Source organism: Lipophrys pholis (genome assembly GCF_963383615.2).
Source record: "Lipophrys pholis genome assembly, chromosome: 5".
NCBI classification, from domain to species: Eukaryota; Metazoa; Chordata; class Actinopteri; order Blenniiformes; family Blenniidae; genus Lipophrys; species Lipophrys pholis.
Window position 1 is genome coordinate 24643003 of NC_137628.1, and position 18671 is coordinate 24661673.

General features: G+C 41.4%; 1 protein-coding gene across 1 annotated transcript in view; it reads left to right on the forward strand.

Moving 5' to 3' along the window:
• The window catches only part of hhip (hedgehog interacting protein), a gene marked incomplete at its 5' end in the record, with an annotated part of 28751 nt that extends 12308 nt beyond the window's left edge, over positions 1 to 16443 (forward strand). Inside the window, 9 exons of the mRNA XM_080464635.1 lie at positions 3563 to 3714; positions 5052 to 5225; positions 5354 to 5497; positions 5768 to 5886; positions 6565 to 6688; positions 7459 to 7604; positions 8594 to 8675; positions 14787 to 14935; positions 15095 to 16443. Of these exons, the coding sequence (XP_080320761.1) occupies positions 3563 to 3714; positions 5052 to 5225; positions 5354 to 5497; positions 5768 to 5886; positions 6565 to 6688; positions 7459 to 7604; positions 8594 to 8675; positions 14787 to 14935; positions 15095 to 15291 (1287 nt within the window). The 3' untranslated portion in view covers positions 15292 to 16443. The remainder of the gene's footprint in view (positions 1 to 3562; positions 3715 to 5051; positions 5226 to 5353; positions 5498 to 5767; positions 5887 to 6564; positions 6689 to 7458; positions 7605 to 8593; positions 8676 to 14786; positions 14936 to 15094) is intronic.
• Between the last annotated feature and the right edge of the window lie 2228 nt (positions 16444 to 18671).

Below are 18671 nucleotides of genomic sequence, written 5' to 3' on the forward strand. Positions count from 1 at the left end.
GATGTTGACTGTTCTGACGCGAGTACAGCTGCGCTTGTCCAATTTAAAGAAAAAAAAAATATTGAAGTAAAAAGAATATTAACATGATGGGGATTATTTTTTTGAAAACAACTTTTATCTTTTTATGTGCCATAGGGCACTAGTATGTTCCTCATCAATGGACGGATGGACAGAGCATTAGCTTCATTCAGGCTGTCGGTGACTCCATTTCTCAATCCATCATACAGGGTTTCAAAAGTTTTAAACACTTGTAGCAGTACGAAACAACTGTTTCGAGATGCAACCAAATACAAAACATATTGATTGAGGTGTAGATTTTCACCGCAGACTGAGTTGCTTTGTAGTTTTTGCCGTCGTTAATGCTTTAGCATCAGCTTCATGTAATGACAACTTACTCTGTCGAACTTCCTACTTGAGTTGCATGTGTGACAACGACTGTTAGTTTATAAATGAATACATTCTACTGACATGGATAAGTGTTTTAATTGTGAGTAAGTTTCCTGTGAAATATATTGGCTGTTGAGACAAATAAGTCAGTCGGGTAAAACAGGTAAAACAGAAGTCAAGCCAAAGTCAGGTCTATTTAAACAGAAAGTAAATCCTTCTACTGGGTGCTGTGAAACCCTAATCTGAAGAGAGCAGGTGGGAAAAACTTCTTTCTATTAATTTATCACTGAGTTGTTGGATTGTACTTCACTGTTGGTCAGTGGAGGATTTGGGCTTTGCTGTTTGATAGTCCAGTGATTTTACTATGAAAAAGATGTTTCTGTGATGACTTCACTGTGTGACTCAGTTGCATGAGAAATCCAGCAGGAAGTGTTGGCGTTTTCCCTGGATAAGGAAAGTGTGAACATACATGCTGCAGGTAGTTGTTTGGTGAAAAGTACTGACGTTGTTTGGCTTCACTCAAACCATTTGGAATTTTCCTCTGATGCAGGAATGACCACAAGCCAGCTTCACTGTAACAATGCACCAACCAACACATGTCACCGAGGCTCAAAGACAGCTGCCCTTACCCAATTGGAAGTCATAGTCTCTACTCTTTAGGCAGGTTGAGCATCGCATGTAAGGCACCGTGAGATGTGAAACAACAACCGCTCCTCATCCCTGCACCTCACGTTCCCAGCTTTCTGTGGAATGATGCCAAGAGTTTGACAGAGCCAAAGCCAGAGCCCCAGAGAGCAGAATTGGAGGGAAGAGAAGGAATGCAGAGGCAGGTGTTTGTGAAAAATGAAGAGATAATACCTCGTGAGATATTCAGTCAGAACCCCCTGCCTGGCGGTGGAAGAATGATGGCAGTCATAAATAAGACAAAGATGTTCAGGGAGGAAAAATGTGTTTTAACTTGACATAGGACCATCATTTGTATAGTTTGATAAGGGTTTTGATGATGCAGGAATTTATATTAGCTTGCATTTTTGTTGTTTACAAAAATGTTACACGATGACGATGCCTCACGAAGCAAATACGTTAACGTCACAGCTTATTCAATGTGGATACAATCGGCAAATGCGGTATGTGACCTAACAACATGTTCAAGTGCACACATGGTAGTAGTTTTGGAAAAACACTGTGACACAAGGCCAAGCAAAGCCTTTACGTCTCCAATCTAGGAGCTTTTACAGTTTACTTTAGAGCTGACACTGCGAAGCCTGCACTTTGTATATTCATTAAATGAGCGTGTTTGTACAGTCTATTAGTTTTTGTGCTGTGCCAAGAACATCTTACCTACTGCAGCTTTGGCAGCCGTTTTAAAATGATCAATGCATGGGAGCCTGAGGTTGGCACTTTGTCTTCTTTTTAATCAAGCTATCTCCTTGGACTGGCTCCGCTGCAGTGTTTGTTTCTTATGGCTCCGCTGCCAGCTCCTCTGTTCGCTGGATGCCGAAGGAGCTAATCATTAGCAGGGAGCTAATATTTCAACTGATTTACCAGCTTGCGTCTTGGTGGTCCTGCTTCGGCTCTGGATCTAGGCATTTATGGAATCCTGGTCTTTGACCCACTCCCCATAGTGAATTTATTTGAGGGATGGCTGCCACTGCATCTCCACATCCAACATATAGAGCCAAAATTTCAAATGAAGGATGAAACTTTTTGACATTCTTGTAAAGGCAGTTGTCTCTGCACCATCGACCGTCCAGCTACGCAACTTGTGGCATCCACTCCCACATCACTCTGTTTTTATTTGAGTTCAATGATCTGACATTTAGTAGGACTCATACATTTTTCAGAGGAACTTTGGCTTTTAGGTTTAGAGATTTATTTGTAAACTTTCACAACATTTCAGTTTATGTTCAATTGATAGACCCCCAGTGGCTTATCAAACAGGTCTCTGTTGTTGCTCGTTGGTACTTAGGATGCATTCCTTTGCAAACAGTCATCACTTTTGCATTTTGCATGTGGCCTGTGTCACTGCTGTTTTGACTGGGCTGGGCCTAATGCCTTTATGATTTTAGTTTTTTGCTTGCCTGATGAAATTTGTGTTATTAATGGACAAAATCTGCAAAATGCCTATTGTGTGAGTAAAATTTAAATGTCCCGTGGAGGAATGCACTCACACAGATTCAACTTTAAAACATTCTTCACACTTCAGCCAAGAATTCTGTTCATTCTTTTGTCAAGAAGAAATAGAGAAGGAGCGTACAACATAAAAAAAAAAGGGCCGACCTGGCTTGCCTTGCCTGGGGAATGAAATGCTATAGCTGATTATTACAGCTAACTATGATGGGAGGACCACCAGGGTAGTGACAACTGATGTAGCTGCCTCCGGGGTGAGACAAAGGTTTACATATTACACAAGCAATTTAGATGTTTTCTAAACATGTTGCCAAGACAGTGGGAGTTGGCAGCCCCTTCCTTGTTTAGGTTTTCTTTTTTCCTCTTTTACTCTACTCTATCCCCCCTCGATGGTTTCCTCCTCCCATCCAGCCCCGCAGTTTTGCATGGATTTTGCGTAAATCAGGAAAGAGCGAGGGGACGGGGAGCAAAAAGCATGGAGTGAAGCACTCTGCACTTTTGTGCTCTCTATGAACTGTGAGTGAGCTAATAAATTCTTTCAGCCACTCAGCGTAGCATTCACGGATATCCCCCAAAGATTACACACACAAATCACTGCACAATGGAGGCCACCGGGAGGGTCCGGGCGTCACAGGGGCCCCCGACCCTGAGGACAAGCGCACATAACCAGGCTGCGGGGAAGGCTCTGTGAAGGCGGGGGGTTTGTCGAAGAAGGTACAGCGCTACCCAGAGTCAAATGCTTTATAATGGTTAATAATGGTATATTCAAGAAGGTTGGTGAAGGTGTAAAGTGGAATGGAGGGCTGCATAAGAGAGAATGAGAGAATGCCAGGAGTGTGAAAGGGAACGTGATGGACAAATATAAAAGAGGATAAGAAAAGTTGAAGAATTAAAGGAGTTAGGGGTGAGGAGTGTCTGGGGGTTGCCTGTTGGTGATGATGAAGATGACCAAGGGGGGGGTGATTCTAACCCCACACAGCCAAGCAGAAGCCAAGGAGGGACATAATTAACTCCTGGATCTTTTGTGTTTCTCTTCTGACTGCAGGGTGGAGATGAAAGGGGCCTGCTAAGCCTGGCATTCCACCCCAATTACAAGAAGAATGGCAAGCTCTACGTCTCCTACACCACCAACCAAGAGCGCTGGGCCATTGGACCACACGACCACATTCTCCGTGTGGTTGAATACACCGTTTCAAGGTAATGGGAGAAGTGTGTGCCAAATCTACCTTAACTATGGGTTGTTCAACGCTGTCTGAAAGGACACCAAATTCTTGGCTGCCTCTCAGTCCAGACATGAGGGGTTTGGGATAAATTATGAACTGAATACGTTAACTATTAGGTATCTTCATTACACAGATGCAAATCAACTCAGGCATTGTTGCAGTGATCTATGAACTGCTGACTGCTTTTAATCGACATTTTTATTATTGATTTAATTTAGAATTCAATGTTAAGGGAGAAAAAAAACACCTCACTAATCACAGAATCTCAGCGCTGCTCTGTACTTGTGAATCCGCAACCTTGATTTTAACCAGAAAACATGGTGACAGAAGCTTCGTGGGCATATGGAGTAATTTTCTAGCGATGCAATGCAAAACAAAAACATTATTTTTTGTCTTATGGGGATTAGGAATGTAGGTCAAACCTCCAAGGAAACTAACTTTCAGTGAGAAGTGTTTTGCTGAATCTGTGCAACACTCCTAGGATGATAGCAGTGCTTTGCCTTTTCCCGCGTCGATAACTCACGCTCCCTTCGCAATGACCTGTGATTAAAGAAACAGTCTTTTCTCACGAACGTGTTTAAGTGTTACATTTTAATGTACATAATCACAGTTGTATGTTTGACTTAATGATTTAATCTTAATCATAGTTTTGGCATGCCGTCTAGGTGACTGCTGTGAATCGTCTTTAATTTTAGGGCCCAATAGAGAAATGACAATTAAAGTACTTGATGGCAGTTTAAGAGATTTTTCTCTATCTTTGACAAGCGGCTTTTTAAAAATTGCAGGACTACCCAAAATAACACATCATGACTTATTTGGTGCTGATGCTGTTGAAACAAAAATATCACCTCCGTCTTAGAATTGTGTAATACTTTGAAGCCTGTGCTATATCTCCACCCACTGTCTTTCCCTTAATGAGAGAACACATTACATTTAGACTAAATGTCTCCAGACAACAAGTATTTAAAGTCATTTCATGTTGGATGTTTTTTTTTTTTGTGGGGGGGGGGGGGGGTTGTATGTTATGTCAGCATTTCTTGTCTAGCACAATAATTCTTTCATGTAATGAGAGATGATGTGAGAATGTATTCACTTTTAAAAGCATATCTTACTGCTTCTGTTCAATGTTTTTTTTTTTTTTATTATTATTAATCAAGGCCAAGACTTAAACTGTCATATAGAAAGTACAAATGTGTTTATATACACCATGAAATGCTTATTTAAGACTGTATTATATTGTATATGCTCTTTCATACCTACCAGTTGAGCATCCATATTCTTTCATAGTGAACATGAAAATGTCTTCAACAGGAAAAACCCAAACCAGGTGGACACCAGGACTGTCCGTGTGCTGATGGAAGTGGCAGAGCTGCACAGGAAACACCTTGGTGGTCAACTCCTGTTCAGTCCTGATGGACTGCTGCACATCATTCTGGGAGATGGCATGATCACGCTGGATGACATGGAGGAAATGGATGGGCTGAGGTGAGATCACAGGTCAAAAGATCACTTCAGTAAGGTTTTGGAGTTTGTTGTCACATGACCCAAGATTGAGTCCATCATAAAGGTTTTTTTTTTTTGTCTTTTTTTCTTGTCTGTGTTTTTGAATGCAGTGATTTCACAGGGTCCGTTCTCAGGGTAGACGTGGACACAGACTGTTGTACGTCACCTTATTCTATACCACGGAACAATCCCTACTTCAACAGTACCAACCAGCCACCTGAAATCTTTGCTCATGGATTACATGACCCAGGCAGGTAAGTGAGATTGTGAGACCATTACGCTGAAGAAGATATATTCATTCCGACAGCTACACCATTGAAGTACTGGATTCTGTGCTTGAGTGAACGATTTACCATCATGTCACTCAGGAAGTATTTACACTAACATGTTCTGTGTAGCTATGATTGTTTTGGAAAATAGAGTTTAATCAAAAAACAAGTTGTAGTTCCACCTCATACGTCATCAATGTGAAGACATTACTTCTACTTCTACGATATTCATTTTGAGCAATGTGTATTCTGTAGGTGTGCTGTGGATCGACTTCAGACAGACAATGGAAGTCTCCTAATCCTCTGTACCGATGCCAGTGGCAAAAATGCATCAGCTGGAAGAATATTGGAAATTAGTATGGGGAAGGATTATGGTGAGTTGCATAGAATATTCCAAAAAATTCACTATTATTTCCTTTTCTCATATTGGAAAGGAGGTCATTATTTATTTATCTGATGGTTAGATAACCATAAGTCAGTGCAATTTTTGTGATGGAGTTGCATCTCGAGAAAGAAATTAAAGTATAGAAATCCCCTGCCACAGTGATGAATGTTTTGGTGATCACCTTTCACCTGGCCTGATGCCCAATTTAACTAGTTGCCGAAACTTTAAAATGATCACAGTTGGAAAGCAAACATACCGCATCTTAGGAAGTATTTCCACATGCCAAGACAGCTGTATTCCAGAAATGTGACATACGGTCTGAGCATCACATTACTGGATTAAAGGTTAATATGTTCCCACATTCGATAAAGGTATATCAAAATCTAGACGTCAGGAAAAACTTTGCCAATTATGTTCTCCCACTTAAATAAGATTCATTCTTTTTTTCACAGAGACATTTTATATTGACATAATGCAGAAAATAACATTTAGTTACAATATTTATTACAGGCCTAAATCAAAATATACACTTAAATACACATTATTGATTGTTATAATCAGTACTTTTAGGCTTCAGTGATTGTGATGATATTGGTTTTTATGTTAAACCTGCATTTTCATAGTGGTACGGCTAAATGACATACTATACCTCTATGTCTCTTTGTAGAAAATGAGCCATCTGTCTATGACCTGCAGTCCAGTGGAGGAGCGCCACCTGTGGGGGGCTTCATCTATAGGGGCTGCCAATCCAGAAGACTTTATGGAAGTTATGTGTTTGGAGATAAAAATGGGTAAGTTGACATATATAGGTTTACTTTTCTAAGAAAAGTAAGTATGCTAGATATTATGCATGCATAATATTGGAAACTTGTATTAATTTATCTGTCTGGCATCATGTACCCTTGGTGTATGACTCATTGTTTCTCTTCTCAAACTGAAAGCTCTGTCCCTTGCGTCACTATGTGCCAATGTAAATATAATGTTCTGTCCCTGTTTGGGAAAGTGAGTCTCATGTTACTGTCACCACTACACCACGGCTTATTCAGTGAAAATGGAGATTAGAGTTCCTGTTTTGTGCTGTTCACCCTTTTCTTTGGTGTGTAAATCATCCTCCTTTGCTGATGTCAAACTGATGATTGAATAAACAAAGGAAGTAAATGTGTGTGTGTGCTTGTGTGCATGTGTGTGTGTGGGGGGGTGGGGGGGTGACAGTACCAAGAGCTTGGCACTGTGTGGTCGTTACAATTTCAGTGCATATTGTTGAGGCAAAGTGAAGTGACGACTCCAGCATAATGTTTGTTTTGAAAGTAGAAGCTGAGGTCTGAAATACCAAGATGTGGAACATGATGTGGAAAAGGAAGATGGGTCACTGAACCACGTTATGTCAAGGAAAAATTATCCATGTTTCCAGATTTCAATTGTGACTTGGACAGCACTGCCAAATGCAACTGTACCTTTATCTGTTTAGTGATTAATGTGCATGGCTCCTACAAAACATTCTCCACTATATCCACACTACACAAACAATACTGACCTTTGTTGTGTGTTTGCTTTGCCATAGTAATCTACGGATCCTCCAGAAGTCATCGTTTTCAACGTCAGCAGATGTTGAAGAGTGGCAGGAAAAACCTCTGTGTCTGGGCTCAGCTGGCTCCTGTGGCTCCATGCTTGTTGGACACATTTTGGGTTTCGGCGAGGATGAACTGGGTGAGTGGGCTCCCAGTGTGACACCTCCACCATTCTTCATCTCAGATGTTCTGCTTTTGCTTCCTTTCATTCACAACAATGACAACTTTGATTCACCAGAGTTTCTGAGGTTATTGAGAAGTATTACACTATGAACGGTTGACAGATTGTTCACTTCAAATGACTGGTGTCAAAACTTTGGAAAAACCTTTTCTCTTGAGTCATTTCTTTATATTTGTCACTGGTATCTATAGTACATTGGCCAGACTCTAGCAATGATTAAACACATTCCCACTTATTGTAGTGGGCCTCCTAGGAGGCCACAGTGGAACTAGGATGTTCTTATCCGGCGACTGCAGTTATAGGCTAAGAGCTATAATGTAGAACCAGAGTTAAACAAACTAATATGATAGAAGTATGTTTTACCCGATTGGATCCCCCGAGGCGTTTTCAAGTCTGTCAACCGCCTGGCGTGAGTGATTAAAGTGAACACATGATGTGGATCACTCACACAGTGATGTTCGATCACATTCATTGCCAGGTTTTGGGAGCTGTCATTTGATTATTTAAAGATTTCTGCATTTGATTATGATTTGCAAGGAGTGCAAAAAATGGGTGGGGGGCATATGTCCCAAAATAGGGGCCCCATAGACACATGTTTACAATTTGTCTCCTTATGGAATTTTCTTTCAGGCTTGTTCCTCATTAAATTATCCGCCTGGTTCCCAGTCATGAGTATCCAATTGTCCCATTAAACTCTTTCTTAAAGTCCTTTGGCAAGTGCAGCGTTGCAGAAGCCTTGGCACCACCCATTCTACTTATCCTCTCTCCTTTCATCCTCTTGTAATGGCCTGTTTCTTCTTGTCTCCTGTCTTTATTGTGGCACAGGGGTTTAGAGCATTGTATGGCGAGGAGAGAGGTTATTTATTGGGACAAACAACTATGCTACACGTTGAAAGCATTGAATGGAAAAAGCACTGATGCCACTTTTCATGTGTGTTGTATTGCAGGTGAAGTCTTCATATTGGCAAGCAGTAAAAGCCTGGCGCAGTCACACAGTGGGAAACTCTACAAGCTGCTCGACCCCAAAAGGTACATTTCTTGGAGTCTTCACCCATTTATAATTTTGGCAATTCAATGAACACTCCCTCAGTGTTTCGCTTTCATTGTTTTGTGATTAGCCTTAGATGATTTCACATACAACACAAAGTTTGATACTCTTCACTCCAATTTACTGTCACCAAACCTACATTTTACAGCAGTGACGACTTGTCTTGGTTGTGTTTTCGTTGCATCACACTACCGATACTACACAACCTATTGATGTGATCATACTGTTTGCAAGTTTTAATAAGCTGTGAAATGATCAGCTTCCTTGGCCAAAACAAATATTCAGCAGTAACTGCAAAGTAAATATAGCGTCAGCGTGCTGGTACCTGCATTATTTAAAAAAAAGCTCATGTAGCAGTGTGTGATATCCTGAAACATGATGTTGTCAAGGTGTCAGGTGTGGACAGTTTCTTCATTAAAGCTGGGGTCTGGAAACACCTACTTTATTTTTTTATAAACATAAACAATTCTAGTCTTTGAATTCAAATGTTTAATTTGGCATCATGAGACAAGTGGCTAGAGGATGGAGCATACATGTGAGTTAGATGTCATTAAACAAACACATGTACGAGGCATATAGCGGCATCATTATCCCTGTCTTGTGCATCACGATAGTAAAAGACGTGAGTGAAAACGCAGCCATTATAATTCAGAACAGGTGCATATCAGATTCAAATCGATCCCCTTATAATGCTTCTGCTCATGCTTCTATCGGCTCTTTGGAAAGTCGAGAAAATTAGATCTTTTAAGGTTACGCCATTCCCTCCGAATAAGAGATACGATCATGTCAACTTCAACTGCAGTGAAGATACAAGAAAAGTCTCAAATAGATTGTGTTTGTTACCATGAGATCAGATGTGATTGACAGAGACGGATAAAGTCAGAGTGAGAAAATTTGCATGCCTCTGAATCACAATAGAAACATATCCAGTGCTGATTATTCCTGGGTGACGACAGTGCCACCCAGGCATTAGCACAATTAATTAAACCACAGATGTTTCAAAGGGGCCCTGGTGGCTCACTCCATATTTATGTTTTCTGGCAGGACTGCTGGACGCATTTCTCCCAGAGAACAATTCTTTCCACCGTCAACTGGACTTGTTTAGTCTGTGCGGACCCTGTGGTGTTGGAGTCCTGACTCCTAATACTCTCTGGCTTCGTTATTAGGATCTTGTTACAGGGAGGATGAAGAGGGGGTGACAAGGGGGAGTAAATGGGGTAGCTAACGTGTCTGACCTCAGCACGTTATCAAGTCTGGTGGTCCTCCCCTCTTTTCTTCTCCATACTGCAGGGACATCTGGACCCTGCAGCCCTTTCAGACGGAGGTTTGTTTAAGAGTACGGTGGTTTTTGTGGTCTGGTATAGCATCTAGCACTGTGTTTTGATCAACTGTGTGTTTGGGAACATGGAGGCGGAGGGAAAGAGGAACTGTTAGGGAAAGCAGCGAAGGCTTACAAGGAAACATCGGCCATAAAATCCTTCAGCAGTGTTTGTGTAAACATGTCCTGGCCAGATGACTTCATTTCTAGGTATTTGTTTGTCAGTTGGAGTACCCCTCCAATAATAAATAGGCCACCATGCATTTTGAAACACGCTGAATGTGTGTGGTGTGAGTGATTGTGGATTTGAGAGGAGGAAAAAAAAAAGAAGCAAGAAAGCATTTGTTGTATAATAGTGCAATAGAAATATTTGACACTATATGGTTTCTATAAGGCGATTGTATGACGTGATTGAAAGCTCTGATGTATTTATTAGTGAGTGAATTCTAGAATTTGGATTTTCCCTCACATTGCTATTTCTAGAGGGGAATAATGAGCCATGCATGCGTCATTTATTTAGCCTCAATAAGGTAATACAGAGTTATGTAAAATAAATATCAAGAGAGGACGAGGGAAGAGAAGGCAATCCCATTTTATCATGGGGAATTACAACATATCATCATGTTTTTGATGGGCAACAGTTTGTTTTTTTAATCTTTGTTGCCCACAGTGTTTTGATTTTGAAGTCTCAGTATGAGTACAGTAACTGAATAAAACTTTCAGACTTTAGTTTGATTGTATTTTACTCTGCTCATATACTGTAGGCAAGTTTGGCTACTTTTCAGTCCCGCTGAGTCTGCATTTAATAACATAATTACTTATGCAATGCGAGCATTACAGATCTGCCAGGAACAAACCTCCTTTTGGGAGAGAAACATGTTAAATAAATAAAGATATGATATAGTAACAACACAAGGATTCATTTCAGCTCACTGCTGTGTATACATGTGTATCATGGGAGTCATACAGTAAAGTTACGTGTTTATCATATCATAATTCAAAAGACCCACGATGCCCTTGAGCTCCGCAGTTGGTTAGAATCTGCCTCGCTTGTACAGTTGGTCTCTCGCAATTGCCTAATTAACAGATAGAGCCAGACCTCCTGCTGCTTTCTGGTGTAAAATGCAATTTGCCTTTCTGTTTGTTGCAGCCCCTCACCACAGAGTAGCAGGGGAGGCAGTGTTGTGAGGGACATTTCACACATATTCAGGTTTTGTCAGCTGCAGGCTGGACTGATTGAATTACAGTGAGCAGAGACCTTAAAAAGACACAGTGAACTTCAAATGGGGTCCTGGGGCCTTCTTTATGAACTGCATTAACCTTGGAAGTCACAAATCATTGGATGTGCCGGGGACGGAGACCACGAGTGCTCATTTGCGGATATATTTATCTGTATGTGTGCTCTTCTGTGCGTTCTGTGTGTACAGATATAAACCGTGTGGGTGGTGGTTAAGCGCGCACATACACATCTGTGAGCCTGTGTGAGTGCGCGGTGCCCTAGCTCCCAGCAGGCTGCAGGAAAAAAGCCTTTTCTTTATTTTCCTATCCCTCCTAAATCTTCCTACATCTCTGCTGTGGTCCTCCCCTTGACAAAGCTGCTTGCCAGTCCCACTGAATAGCCCTGGCTCCTACAATACACAGTAAATTTCTTGCACAATTAAAACAAGGAATGAAGCTACAAAAGGAGCCCCCAAACAATGGAGTCAGATGACAAAACTGCAAAAGAGACCACACTGGGCCGTTTGATTAAGCCATTGTTGGGGTGCACAATGTACACCACTCCACAGCCCTTTTCTCACATATACCTCATGTCAATCAAGCAGGCCCTGTGAGCTAACAAGCTAAACACACATGCACTCTGACAAAACACAATAATTAAACAGATCAGGAACAAATTTGAGGCAGAGCATCCACGCTCCTGTGACAGAGGAAATATGAATGGATGCCAGCAGTTCAGATACGTTAATGATTGGCCTAATACTGCCGTTAAAAAAAAAAAAAATGACCTCACTATGTCTTCTCATGACAGCTGTGAGGCCGTTCCTCAACTTGAATGTTTATCTCATTTTTCACCCAGTTTGAGCCTTAATTATGACGTGATTTTTATCACCTTTTTATGTGACTATCTGGCGGCAGTTGTTGTCATCATCTCTGTGCTGTCGCCTTCTCCCACTCCCTCGCTCTCACACTTACGCCACCCCTCCCGAAGTTGATAAATTCCCACAGTGGCTGTTGACCCAGCTGCCTTTGTCAAGTGGCGCTACCAGCAGGTGCTGTTTTCACAGCCACCCTGGCAGTCGTACAGACTGTTTAGTAGCGCTGCTGACCCCTGCCTGCTATTAACAGTGTTAGCTACAGACCCCCCAATTCTCCGGGGACTCTTACTCTTTCTCTCTCTCCTTCTCTTTCTGTTTTCTTCCCTCCTTTGCTCTTTTTTAACTACATGCAGCCTGCAACAACAAAAGCCAGCACGGATGGAGTCTGGAGTTGGGTGCTGATGGGAGCATGGGAATCAAACCCCCCCCCGAACACACACACACACACACACACACACACACACACACACACACACACACACATACACACACACACACACACACAGACACACACACACACACACACACACACACACACACACACACACACACACACACACGTATAAAATCACACTCAAACATTGTCGTATCGTCACTGTTAATCAGGTGGTGTTTCAGTCACAGGACATTTTTTTAAAGTCAAGGTGAGATAAACAGTAATTAATTAAAATAACATTAATTAGAGCCGAGAGACACTGGCACAGCTAGAGATAATGAAAGAACATAGTATTTATTCAAGGAAAAAAAAACTGTGCTCAGAATACTAGAGTATCAAGATGTGAATTGTCCGTCAAATGAATACTTGAAGATTGACTAAGTACAGTATTTACAACATTATACTTTCTGTTATTAGTGATTAAAATAGTTTTGACTTCAGCTTACCATGTGCTGAGCAGCCATGATTGATGAGGCCTGTTCTCCCAAGGACTGAGCATTGCACGCACGCACGCACGCACGCACGCACGCACGCACGCACGCACGCACGCACGCACGCACGCACGCACGCACGCACGCACGCACACACACACGCACACACACACACACACACTGACCTTGCAGCGTCTCGCCTGACACACCAGCATTGGTCCACAGGAGTCCACCTGTGTTTATCCATACATGTATGCTCATATAGTCACTGTCCAATGTGTTTTTACCTCAGTACCATAGAAATGTTTACATGTACTTATGTCCACTCTCTCTTTCGCAAATCCAAAAACTGAGTACCCAACTGAACCTGATTACGCACTAGCTGTATTATTTCCAGATTTGTGGAGCGTGATATGAAATAATTTGGTTTCAGCCCATTTGCTGATGTGCGTGCGTGGATGTTTGTCTTAATGCGGAATGATCACAATATGTCTCTTTGGTTTTCGGACTTGCAACATGTGATGTGGAGACGTTTGTGTTTGTGTCTGTGTGCATTTTCCACATTGTGTTTATATCTGTTGGAGCCCTGCGTTAACCATGTGCATTGTTACTCTCTTTAAGTAGGAAGAATGGAGGAGTCAAAAGAATGAAAACAGACTATTTGACAGGGGCGATATCAAAGCTGTTTGGGTGATCTTACGCTGTAGATCCAAAATGAACTCGCATTGACAAATCATTGGAGAAATAATACACCCCGCGCATAGGTATGTGCATAAATATTTGCTAGAATAAAGTCATAATTTAACCTCATCTAAATGCACTTCACTTCAGACGTGCTTATGTTACATGTCAGCTTGAACTGATAGCCTTGAAAATCCACAGAGACCACAACATAAGGTGACAGATTTGTTGGCCTTCATGTTGTACCATTGGAAAATAGCTTTACAGTAAACAAATGGTTATAGCTGTCACGATATATCAAAATTAAGTGTGAGATGTTTAAATGGAATGTATTTCCTCCATCACAAATCACAGCATAGTATTACTGTGTAACTCAGCCAATATGCTTTGGATGGATGTTTTATTTTTGTCTGGCCTTTGCTTTTTGTTTAACGGGACATTTTCAAAAAGTTCTGAAAGGATTTTGCACGAAACTTTGTGAAAGCTGGTCACACAGCAAATGAATTTACTGATGTACGTTGCTGGGTTAAACTTTCAAACAGACACGTATAATTCAGTGCGCATCAAAGCGGACGTAGGACAGAAGGAAACCATCCATTACGAGCACAATCAAACAACCTGTGGACACCGGAGGACTAATGTCTGTTTTGTACATAATGCCAGATCCTTTAGTTGATGCAGCCGCTGAACACAGAACGAACGCAGTGCTGATGAATGGGTAGAATTTAAACAGCACATCACATAAGTCTCAACTTGCAATCATCTTTGTTGAATTACAGTAGAACTACACACCATTACGTCACACGTCGCTTTCCTTTGATAAATCAATCCGCCCGGTTTACAACTGTAATTATTTCCAGCGCAATCATTATCTTTGGAAGTAAGCTCAATATTTAACCTGAATTAAAAAAAACAAGGTCATGATTTTGGCATGTGACCTTGGAGTCAAAGTTTTAAAGAGGTTGAAATGTTTGTTTTGACTCGCAATTTCACTGTTGGAGAAATAACAGTACTCTGTGTGATGATATCAGACGATCATCTCGCTCTACACCCTGCAACCTTTGCCATGTCACGTGATGCTTCTGTTCTCCCCATACTGACTTTCCCTTTCCCTGTAACAACTGTTGCAGGCCACATGCCCCCAAGGAGTGCCAGCGTCAGGTGGAGCCACCAGAGCTGCTGATGACAGCTTGTTCCAGACACTGTAAAAACGGACACTGCACCCCCACCGGCAAGTGCTGCTGCAGCCCGGGCTGGGAGGGCCCTCTCTGCAGAGTTGGTAAGTGCACTCCTGCTGCCTTCTGAGTAGTACACAGTAGATCTGCTGTATTTTTCAATATAAATTATTGCACACCATGTTTCTCTGACTTCATTACCCGATGAGACAAATTTCCAGCTCATGTCTTACTTTATGTTTGATCACTTCCTGTGACCGTAGCCAAATGCGAGCCAGCCTGCCGTAACGGGGGAGTGTGTATGGAGCCTAACAAGTGCCTGTGCAAGAACGGCTACTCCGGCGACCAGTGTGAGAAGAGTGAGCGGGGAATGCCCAACGACCAGGAGAAAGACGGCATCCTGGATCACATCATCGACATGACTTCGTACCTCCTCGATCTGACCAGCTACATCGTATAGGGGTGTGCAGAGGGGGGCTGCTCCCCACCTTCGTCCTCAAGTTGACACAAATCTACCTATCACCACCAGCAGACTCGAATGAGGTGTCCTGAATAATCGCCTCTTAATCTCCCACACACTCACAGAGAAATACAAACAAACACACGAGACCCCCATCTGACTGCTTTTGACCCAAGTCACCACACACCAAACTCTTCTTCCTTTCACCTATAAGCTACTTGCTCTTGAGCACCAGGCCTGGCATCCAAGCCGTGTTCACGTTTCAAAGAGACCTACAGACAGCGGCGAGTTGATTGACAAGCATGGCCAAGTTATGGAAGTTCCAATAAGACATTTGCTCTCTGGTTCTGGAAAAGCCTGCACACAGCTGGCTCCTCGGAAACTCCACAGGGATGAACTGTTCTAGCCCAAGAATTTGAACATTTCTAGAGCGAGGGGGGGGTGGGGGGGGGAACCTGTTGCTTTACTTTAAACCCCCCCAAATGAGGGCGTTTGAAGCTTTTCAGAGGAGACATTTAATTGTTCAGCAGTTCATTCAAGACTCCAAATTTTCAGGAGTTTGTGACGATGCTCCATCAAGAACAAAGCAAAACAAACGTCTGCACATGCAGACTTTAAAGGAACATGACCTGTGGGTCATATAGAGCCCGCAGTGCCTTGTGCTTTACTATTCTAAAGGCACTTATACAAGAAAAACCATGTTGTCTCACTTGTTATAGCAAATCTAGTTTGTGGGCACGTTGCTGTAATAGACAGTTACAGTATGTGTCATTTGTTTTGCGACACTCACTTTTCATCAGTGTACAGAATCAATCTGCAACCGACCGACTGTTAGACACCTTAAACACCGAAGGGAATATGGCAGAGTGACAAGACTGAACTTCAATGCCAGTTTCATGCAATCTGAGCAATTTTCTGCTCTCGTGCACTGTTTTCATTTTTGTTAATTCACTTTATTCTTCAAAATGAATTAAAACACGACGTAAAAGTGCAATGAGAGTAGTTTTACACTCGCACTTCCACACTGTCGCTGGTATGGTTCAACACACTCCATTCATTGCATCACACCCTGAACTCCAAACTATAAAGGGAAGAGATAGTACAGTGATGTATATTTCCAATAGAGCTTATCTAAGTACTACTTAGCATTGCAAAAAAAAAAAAAAAAACAACAAAAAAAACTATAGCATTACTATTGTTTATCATAGAGGAGGGTTTATTTTTTTAAGCGTAATAATATATGGGAGAATATGGTGTTTATAGAAAGCAGTTTTACACTAAGCTTTTCAGTTCATGTCATTTCATGTTGTACTTATATATGCAGCTTTTATTAAAGACACGTGAGGATTTTCTTCTTTTCTTTTTTTTTTTTTGTCCACTTTTTCTCCCCCGGTGTAACAGTAATGCATGCCTGTGCCCGCATGGAGTTATTCAGAGCAGTTTTGGGAGTCCATCAAGCTCCTTCTTCCCTTGACATATGGTTACACTACTACTGTCAGAGACGTGTCTCTGTTGTGACATGATCAAAGTCACTGTGGAAGCGGCTCCTAGTCTGCGGCAGATCTTATCTGTGGAGAGAAGATTCGAGATTAATTCCCCCCCCCAAGAAAAAGAAAAATGACAAACTTGAATTCTCTAATGAGCAATCTGACTCCTCCAGTGTGGAACACGGACGGGGATTGTCTGGAGCCTCGTTAGTGTGCGAGTCTTTTCAGAGGCCACACTGAAGTTCTGAGAGACAACTCATATACATGCATGCCCTTCTACTTCCAAAGCCACAGATCCTCCTGTTAGGAACACTGCATCTGACTGCTTGCCGTTAGATTCCATGAAACACACCGCCAGTTACGTTTTGCTGCTTTGAAGTCAAACGGTTGTCATGTTGTCCTGCTTCAGTCTCCATAAGCAAGTTTCAAGAATCACGTTCGATTGAAGCTCCGTGTCCATAAATGCCACTCTTGCTGTTCATCTCCTGCTTTACTCGTGAAATAAAATCAACTCTACCGGGACTTTGATGAATCAAAAATGAAATTCATGCTGTAAAATGGAAAAAAAAAAAAAAATCTTTTTTTTTTTTTTTTTTTTTTTTTTTTTTTTAGCACTTAATGTGAAAGTTGCATTGTAGCTGCTGAGACGGCGTGGTGTGAATAGAATAACCATTTTCATTATTTAAGTAGTTATACAAATAAAATAATTATTTAAGTTCTTTATGTTGTTTTTACCATTGTACTGTATGTGGCAATTTTTTTTTTTTATTCCTGTATTGTAAATAAAACTAGGGATAACTTTGTTTCTCTTCAGAAATATCAATATGTCTATTAAAATTTATAGCATGTCTGAAAAGCTTGTCTCATTTGCTTTGAGCATACATCCCCCTTTTGACACAGAGCTTTGCAATTTAATACAATTTACTGTTTGAAAGCAAATGAATATCAATTTAGCGCTGTTGTCACCAGACACTCTTCGTACTTTTTACAAATATTCAGGCTGTGCAACATGGACTGCTCATTAACGGTTCAGATTAACACACTACTGTCACTTTTACCATTAATACACTGGTAACTATTACGTAATAGCAGATTACTGTTATGAATCTAAGAATGCGGACACAATCACTAATGGAGGGTTTCAATTGTTACACTTGTGTCTTACTTCTTGTCTTACTGAGCTGTTGGCTGATGTTCGCCAGCCGACACACTGAGACGTGTTTTTAGCAGCCCTGAATTCATTTTAGTTGTATGTTGGCGGTGTATCTGAGTGTTTTGTTGCTGGTTTCACCCGTCACCGTCATCATTTCGTTTCAAGAATGGGCCAACAAATAGCCTCCCCTCACAGGAGCTCATTCAGTTGAAACTACCAGTTTTTAATCAACTGAAGAAGAACAAAACAACACAACCACCACCATTTGACTTCAAACTCAGATTAATGACTGAACATCAAGGTGTGGACAAGCTCAGCTGATGCCGCATAAAAAATAAAAAAAAATATGCACATAAGTAAATGGAACTGAGACAGAATTCAAAGTAATACACAAGATAACAAAGTAGTGATCAAGTGGTAACTTTCAGCAGTTTGCACATCATTGGCCATGAAGCGGCCCAGCATAGAGTAACAAATTAACAATCACTATTGTGTCACTACTCATACTGTATACAAGCCTAAGTCTGAGTATCAGTCCATGTCTGGTCAGAATTGGCACGTTCACCTACTGTGGGAATTTAATTAGATTAAATAAAGTTGAATGATAGAATAGAATATTGATTGAGGAGGAGGTTAAATGAGTTTGTAACCAGAAAGACATTAGTTTGAATTCCTGAAGAGATTTTCGTTGAGCCACTGCTTGTCCCGATGCTGATCACCACCAGTGTGAGGAAGGCCCT